Source organism: Gossypium raimondii, chromosome 11 (genome assembly GCF_025698545.1).
Source record: "Gossypium raimondii isolate GPD5lz chromosome 11, ASM2569854v1, whole genome shotgun sequence".
Classification (NCBI taxonomy): Eukaryota; Viridiplantae; Streptophyta; class Magnoliopsida; order Malvales; family Malvaceae; genus Gossypium; species Gossypium raimondii.
Window position 1 is genome coordinate 11,097,358 of NC_068575.1, and position 8,197 is coordinate 11,105,554.

An 8,197-nucleotide genomic window follows, 5' to 3' on the forward strand; every position below is an offset into this window, starting at 1 on the left:
GTCTAAGCAAACCAGAAAATTTTTAGACATAGTTGAGGGATGAAACATAGAGAATCGAGACTAATGTTCTATAAATGAAACAATAAAAATAAATAAATAAATTAGGCAATTGTTTGGTCCCAGAATCTGCATTACATTGCATAAGTCAACTTCTTGAAGATTTGTTTGTTTACTTTGAAACAAACCCCTCTTTCTTTTTCATACCCTTTTAAAAGAACCTGTCAAAGCACAATTATTACATTCACATGCACTGAATGATCTCAGTTTGAGGTAAAATTCAAGATTAGACAAGAGACAAGATCCCAATATCCAACACAATGATTAAGAATGGGGAAGAAAAGAAAGTATTAAGTGTAGTTGTTCTTGCAAGATCAATTGACTTGGGTGCATGAATATGATGACAAATACACCACAATTCCCAGTAAATTTTCAAAAATATCTTCTATAATCATGGGAACCACAACTTAATTAGAAGGGCTTTCAACAATCAGTAATTTCAAAGACTAAATGCACAACTGTTATGTTTTATCACTACAGTGTCCCTCATACCCCAAACAGTGAGGATTTATAACACAATGCAATAAAATTATCAGCAGCAATACCATAGAAAGCATTTCAACAACTAAACAAAGGACTAGGATTTTTTTTTTCACAAGCCATCTCCTTACTTTATGGTGCATAATCTAATCAGCATCAACTAACGAAAGAGTATCAGGCCAACCTGTACAGGTATATCATATTACACTCCGGGTGCAAGGGCCAAGGAGAGTTGTTTCTATTCACTCTTGCAAAAAGCTGTAACTTAAATACATCTACGACAAAAGACGCTTCATTGACAAAACAAATATCTAATCTCCCTTCTAATCATAGTCCCCATTTTCTGGCGATTGATGAGCTCCGTGACCTGTCTTTCCTGCAATAGATATTTAGCTTCAGTATTTCCTACCGCATGAGTGTAAGCGTGCATGCATATATGCATGTGCAAGACTCTAACCTGTCAACTCAAAACCAGTTCTATCATCTAGACCAGTCCTCCAATCTGTTGGCCGAGGTGCTAAATGCAGGCCCTGTGGTTGCATCATGAAATGACTTCCTCCAAAACTTTGATGATCATCATTTCCATCAATTGGGTTTCTTCCTGAAGCTTCAAAAGCTGGGCGAAAGCCAATATTAGATACTGAAGTTCCTGCAACTGGCGATGGCAACTTGCTGCCAGAGGCATCACCTTTTACATTAGCACTACCATCCTTCTTGTTGTCAACCATAAATGTACCAACAATTACCTGTAGATGCAATAAATTATCGTCTCTTCAACATAAAATAAAGGACAATAACACCTACTTCAAGAGAAGAATCCGCAAGCTCTCTTTCTTATTTCCTCTCATGCCAACATCAAGCATAAAATTCCATCATATACGGAAAGCTTAAACAAGTTTTATTTATATCAATTGTACATTTTTTATTTTAATTCACCTGTTTATTTTGCTTAATCAATAACTGATACAAGTATCCCCTGCTCAACGAACTAGGCTCAAATTCCCCCATTTTTCCCTAAATTAAATAATAACAAGACTAATACCTGGACCGGGCCAGCAGCTTTCAGAGGTCCACCAACTCCTCCTCCAATAATCTGGCCATCTGCACTTGATAGACATACACTGAGCCCACCAGTCCTCCCACCAATTTCAGTCCGAACATAAGATCCAGAGAGTGAAATGATCTCAAACCGGCCCTGATATCATCACCCAGGAAAGAAATCATATTTTTGATAGTACTAAAAATGTTATTCGAGTTATCCAAAAAATAAAAAGATCAGCAAGTTTCCACAAGTTCTCTCAGTGATGCAAGCAATGACAAAGTGGTAAAGGAAACTAATAATGACATAAGGATATGAACCTTTTAGGTATATTGGCATTACAATGGCATCATAATAAATTGTTTCCATATCTCATACATGAAAACATTTACCTGTTACCAAGTAACATGGCATAGCTAAGGTATGTCTGACATTAGAAATTTTATACATACTTATAATCAGCTGACACAAACAACAGATTCTAACCGCTTGGTTTATTTTCCGTTTCCCCAACTAGGAGAATGATTTGTTAAAAGCAACCCGATATTACAGGACTAGTGCCCTAAGGAAGCATAGGTCTAAGCTTCCACTAACACTTGAACTTATATAGCATTCTTTAGACCATTATTTAGATTGTATAAATTTCTTTTAAGTAAAAAGCTCGGCTATTCTTTTTTTGTTGACAAGTAACAACAGATTTCCTAAACCATTTTAGATCATAGAACCTAATCCTCTCCCAGCATTTAGAAGTAACTCAGGTTTTACTAACAAAACTTTATTTATTTTCTTATAAGTGTTTTTTTTATCATTTTTGAAATGAAGTTCCAATTTAAAGATCCCAGAAGAATAAACAAGGAGCCATCTAGTTTGTATAAAATAATTATAACAAAAGGGGAGAAACAAGTGGTTACCTCATAAGCAATGTTACCACCTGATGTTGCTGGCTGGCGGAGGGATGCATTAGAGATCGTACCAGATGCAGACAATATACATAATTCTCGCTTGCTTTGTTGCATGAATAGCATTATTTTTTGGCCCACATCCTATTTGGATCCATATATCATGTCAAGAAGGGAACAAAATAACTTGATTTACATATAGAAACAATATTGCATCTTGACCTAGCACAGTTAATATAACACTATAAGACTACTGTTGTAAATGAAATTCATATATTAAAATAGAAAAATCTACTCTCATGGCACTGTTTCAGGCACAAAACCACTACGTTTAACACCAACATTAGCAAGAGGGGAACAAATGGATAAGGGATTCTTTCACAAAGGTGGCAGATGGAATGTGCAGCAACATCCCATTACTGGCAAAACATTAGGAAAAGAGAAAAATGTTGGAATCCCTATAATTAAGGATAGAAATCTTACCTTATTACTATTAGTTCTCTTGTAAATAGAAACTAATCTCAGTTACTGATTCTTAGGAAATTAAGATATCAATTACTGATTCTTAGGAATTAGGATTTATTTCCTTTAAAATGATTATTTCTCTCTTTATAAATCTGTAAACTAAAGCAGTAAAAAAATAACAGAATTTTTCCTCTGAGTTTTTTCATGGTATCAGAGCTTTAGGATTCATTCGATCCTAATTTTTTTCTCTAATTTACCTTCCTAAAACTTCCTTCGGTTTAGTCCTCCAATGGGTGATATCAATGAAAATTTCTCTGAAACTGAGACATCACAAATAACTCAGAATATCAATCAGGGAATCACTCAAGGTGAAATTAATTCCTCCACTACTGCTGATGATGTTTTTGATGTTCGATTAACCAAAACACAGCTTGAGACTCTCCATAAGATACTTGGTACTCCCACTACTCATGGATCTCTAGCCACTCAAGGTACTGCCCTCAACATTGCTTTTGAATCTAATAATCAATCTCCTTGGATACTCGATTCGGGCGCCTCCGATCACATGACAGGTGACTCCACGTTGTTTCACACCAACAAAAAAAATATGGCATAACTAAACTTGCCAAAAACTAAAAGATGTTAACTGAATGTAACCACCAGATATTGCCATTCCTATGTTGGATCAGTTATCAGATGAGTGAAGACACATATTGGTGCTTCATCTCAATCATTTCTAAGAGAGAGAGAGAGAGAGCTGAAAGAACTCAATCCCTTTTCTTCCTTTCCTCTCTTCTTGAGATAACAAATTACCAAATCCAATTTAATAAGTATGCTTGATCAAAAGACTAGTATACTTCTTCAACGTAAAAGGACTCATTTATCCTCTTCATAGGAAAAATGATCGAGAAAATCAATGCAGAAAGGGGGGAAAAGGGCCATGTCTTAAAATCATTGCATATGCAAAATGCCTTAACTGCCATCCCCTTATGACTATCAAGTATAAACAGGAAAATCCAAATAAAAAATGAAACATAATAGGAAGTATCACAAATATCCTCAGGATTCATGAAACTTTCCACACTGGCTATATTGGCCTCAACTTGCTTGTAGTAAAACATCACAACCTTGAAAGTTTTTAAGGATTTCATATCAGAAACAGAAAGTCCACACTAAACTTTCTCATAACAGACTTTTTCCATTGATGATTTTACAAATTTCTCTTCTTTGACAATTTAGTCCTCTACTAAAGCACTGCTATTCTGAACTTGAAATATATTATTATCAATAGATGAGGCAAAATCAATGGGACATTTTATAAATCGAACCATGCCTCAAAACCTTGCTTCAAGGTATGAAAAATTGTAAAACTACACCAAATTCTTTAACAAAAAAGGAGAGCACAGCTTTTGGAAACAATTAGACAATGCAGGAAAATAGTTCCAACAGATTATATAAATTCAAAAGCACCAGGATTGGTATGCATGAATATCTGTGACTCAAGGATGTGTAGAACTGACCATCTAAAATATTAAAAAAGCTTGTAACAGTAATAAGCATTATACCTCTCCTGCAACTACATTGATAACATGTGGAGTAAAACCTTGACCAGCATTGCCTGCACCAATTAGAATGAAGCAGGAATAAGAATTAAGCATCTAATTGAAACTCAGAACCAACTAGAAGCAAACCAAACCTCCTAAAGAACCAAAGTACCAGACAGCACACAGCCAAGAGAAACATACAATGTATGTGGGGGTAAAAGCACATTCATAAATGAAACAAAACGAAAGTTTGATTCATATAAATGATATTCTAGGAGAGGATTAACTAAAAATATGCATTCATCTGTCCTAATCCAACATTGCACTGTCCTTGAAGAGGTGTACTCCAGAACAGTCATCTGGTGTATTGATGAATTTGACATAACAATTAACAGACAAAAGGTTACCATCCAAATTGAAGAACAAAAGAAAAAGGCTCATTCCCAGTTTCCTACTGACAAAAGGAAAAAGGAAATTTTCTTTTTCTCTCTTATTCATGTGACTCAGAGAATTTAAGTTTTCTTTTTCTTTTTCTCTATTAGTCCCATTTTTGTTTTTATTTAACCAATCTGCTCAGTCTATAGCACTATCCACCACCAGTAACTAGCAACCAACATGTAGAACACACAACTCAACTGTGATCTGGATTTTGGTTATGAAACCAAAGCTACATAGATACATGTGGATATACCATCTTCTAGCCAAAAGCAAACCCGTGGAGCTTCGAAAAATGAATCAAAGCAACCATGCAAGTCAGTTTTGCAGTTATAAGTTAAACAAGAAAAGCTCCTCGCAAAGGAACAGAAAAAAAAGGAATACAGAAGAATGAACTACCACCAAGTAATGTGGAAATCTAAAATCAGGTTTGCACATAATGAAAAAGTGTCCTCCAAATGGATTGAAGTTTTTTTTTCTTTTTTTCTTTTTCCCCCAACAAATAAAGGTTTTAAAAGAAATGCAAATCTGCCCAAAAATGCAGCAAAAAATATCAGAAATTTCAAAAATATTACAACCAAAAACAAATAAGGAACAAAATAAATAAGCCAAAGGAAAATATAACGACAATGACCATACACAAATAGAGAAACCTATAGGTAACCATAAGCTAAAAGTTCTTTAAAATTAGAAGTTGTCAATTAAACAACTAAAAATAAACTCGTAGATGGGGAAGCGGGGTTCACCCCAAACAACCAAACAGAGGGCAAAGGATCATAATTTAAAACATCAAAGGATCATAGTTTAAAACATCAAAAACATTCTTAAAAAATTTCAAAAAATTTGCAATAAGCTCCCCAGAAATGATTAAACTGGCAAAACGATAGACGAAAGTAGAAAACTATTTTTCAAAAAGCACACACACCTAGAGCAAACAAAGGCAACGATTCGTAAACAATGCACCCAAAACACACACAAAATAAAAAAATTTGCAACACAAGAACTCCCAAAACCATCAAATTCACGAATAGGAACCACAAAGAAAGTAATTTTCATTAACAAGAAAAAACCCAACCACAGGAAACAAGCATTCGCGTCTCACGTAATGCACCAAAAAGTAATCCCAATTCCAGCAAATTTGCAACAAAAGGTTCTCGAATTTCACCAAAAAAGCACCGGAAGAAGAAATTTTGATTTTTTTTTTCCAAAAACACCTAGAGAGTATATAAAGCTAATGGTGTCCCATCGCATGCACCAAAAGCCTCTCAATTTTCAATAACTTTGCAACCCCCAAACCCAAAACCATCAAATTCACCAAAAAGGGTACACCAAAAGTAATAAACCTTTTACCTAAAGCAACCAACTGAGATTTCCTAGAAGACCCGGAAAGCGAAGCACCGGCGCCACCAAGAGCCAACTGCTGCAGCTGCTGGTGTTCTCTCCTTTCCTTCGAGGTCGACGACGCCGTTTTCTTAGCTGCCATGGCCTGTTCCGGGGTGCCATACTTCCTAGGCCTCCCTCTCTTCCGCCTCGCAGGCTCCAAGGGTGACGTCACCGCCGAAGGCACGGAGTGAGGGTACACCATGTGGTGGGAACCTCCACTCTCGTTAGGCGGCAGAAGGCCATTACTCGGTGACGGAGTGGTGTTGACAGTGGTGGAGGTGTTGGTGGTGAAGTAGTGTTGTTGGGCTTCATTGCGTTCCATTGGTTTTTCAATATTTTTGAGGTTTTAGAGAGAGAAAGAGGAAAATCTCTGCAGATTTTTTTATTTTTTATTATTTTTAGTTTATAATTTGTTTTTTTTTTGTTTTAGGTTTATTTATTTATTTTAATTTGGGGTCGTGTAAGCTGAGCCGTTGGATGAAAGTTTCGAAGGTAAGATGATTGACTTTTGATATTTACTGTTCAAGAGATGTCTTGATAAACGGATTAGTTTATTTTGTTTTTAGGGTTTTAGAGGTTTTCCCCCCCTAAGATCCAATAATATTATATACGATAATAATATATTTAAATATATAAATATTCTAAATTTATATAATATAAAATTCAATACTATAAATTCTATAGTGTGGTAATATCCTATTTAAAATACACATGTACGTTTAAAAATAACAAAAATAAATAATAAAACCTCATGTTTAAAACTAATAACAATAATATATATATATATAATATGCACGAAATTAAAATAAAAAATAGTTTAAATTGTGAATAAAAGAAAATTTAAATGGATAAATACATCAAAATAAAAATATTAAATACACTACAATTGTTTATTATAGCATTGTTGTTTTTAAGTAAGTTGGTACCGAATTAATTAATTAGTAATACCAACTTAATCAACAAAATTATCAATACGAAAAATTCTATCACACATGTATGCAATATATACTAACAATGTGGGTGAAACAATTTCTACAATAACATTGAAATGTATAAAAGCAATTAAAATAAAATTTTGGTTAAATTTGTAAAGAAATTATTTTAAAAGTGTTGGTGATATGAGTTCAAATCACACCATAAGCAAAATTTTATTAATTTTATTTAAAAGATAAAAAGATAAAAGTGCGCTCATAATAATATAATATATTTATACATCAAAGGATATTTTGTAATTCTCTAAATCAAGTTAAAACCCGGTTGAAAGTAACATTAAGTCAATAAAAAATTTAACTAATAGTATAATATATACAATAAAATGTTAGAATATTTTTTTAACTTGAAAAAAATGATTATATACCATACCTCAAATTTTATTTAGGTAATTAGTGTGATTTGGTTGACGAGACAATTTGTGTGGTGCATGCTTTTGCGAAACACAAACTTCTCGTTAATCGTTTCATTTTCTTCTTAAATCGTGGTTGTTGAATTTAAATAGTAACAAACTTTAGGCTATTAGATTGTAGGCAGCTTTTATTTTGTATAATTAAAATAGAAAAGCTATTATTATGAATTTTTTAGTACAGTACTTTTAATTAGAAGTGATTTTTTATTTATCACAAAATTCTCAATAATATTATTCAAATAGTTTATCAGTTTTTTAGTAAAGCACTTCTAGTTAGAAGCATTTTTCAAATACTATGTGCTTGTGTAATCTTGTCTAGTTATTTCTAACATTTTAATTTAATTTATGTCTCATATCTAATTTTAGTGGTTGGTTATAAATTGGAGATGATACATGATTCATCTTGTAACGATCTGATTTTCAGTTGTGTCGAAAAATACGGTTTCGAAACGTTTCTGTAAACCGAGTCTATAAATATTAAATAGAGATATTT

At 33.5% G+C, this 8,197-nt stretch overlaps 1 protein-coding gene across 1 annotated transcript; it reads right to left on the reverse strand.

Annotated features, from left to right (window-relative positions):
- Positions 1-395: 395 nt before the first annotated feature.
- LOC105804670 (AT-hook motif nuclear-localized protein 14) lies at positions 396-6,690 on the reverse strand. Its single transcript, XM_012637367.2, has 6 exons — positions 6,270-6,690; positions 4,506-4,558; positions 2,488-2,619; positions 1,580-1,732; positions 995-1,283; positions 396-913 (listed from the first exon to the last, which is right to left on the reverse strand). Exons 1-6 carry the CDS (start codon positions 6,622-6,624, stop codon positions 861-863), a joined length of 1,035 nt encoding a protein of 344 aa, XP_012492821.1. The 5' UTR covers positions 6,625-6,690; the 3' UTR covers positions 396-860.
- Between the last annotated feature and the right edge of the window lie 1,507 nt (positions 6,691-8,197).

Excerpts from the sequence above, each read along its gene's own strand:
- LOC105804670 (XM_012637367.2), bottom strand. The coding sequence starts at position 6,624 with ATGGAACGCAATGAAGCCCAACAACACTACTTCACCACCAACACCTCC. Across the intron at positions 1,733-2,487 it reads GTGGTAACATTGCTTATGAG|GGCCGGTTTGAGATCATTTC; the intron begins GTAACCACTTGT and ends TGATGATATCAG. Across the intron at positions 914-994 it reads AACTGGTTTTGAGTTGACAG|GAAAGACAGGTCACGGAGCT; the intron begins GTTAGAGTCTTG and ends TATCTATTGCAG.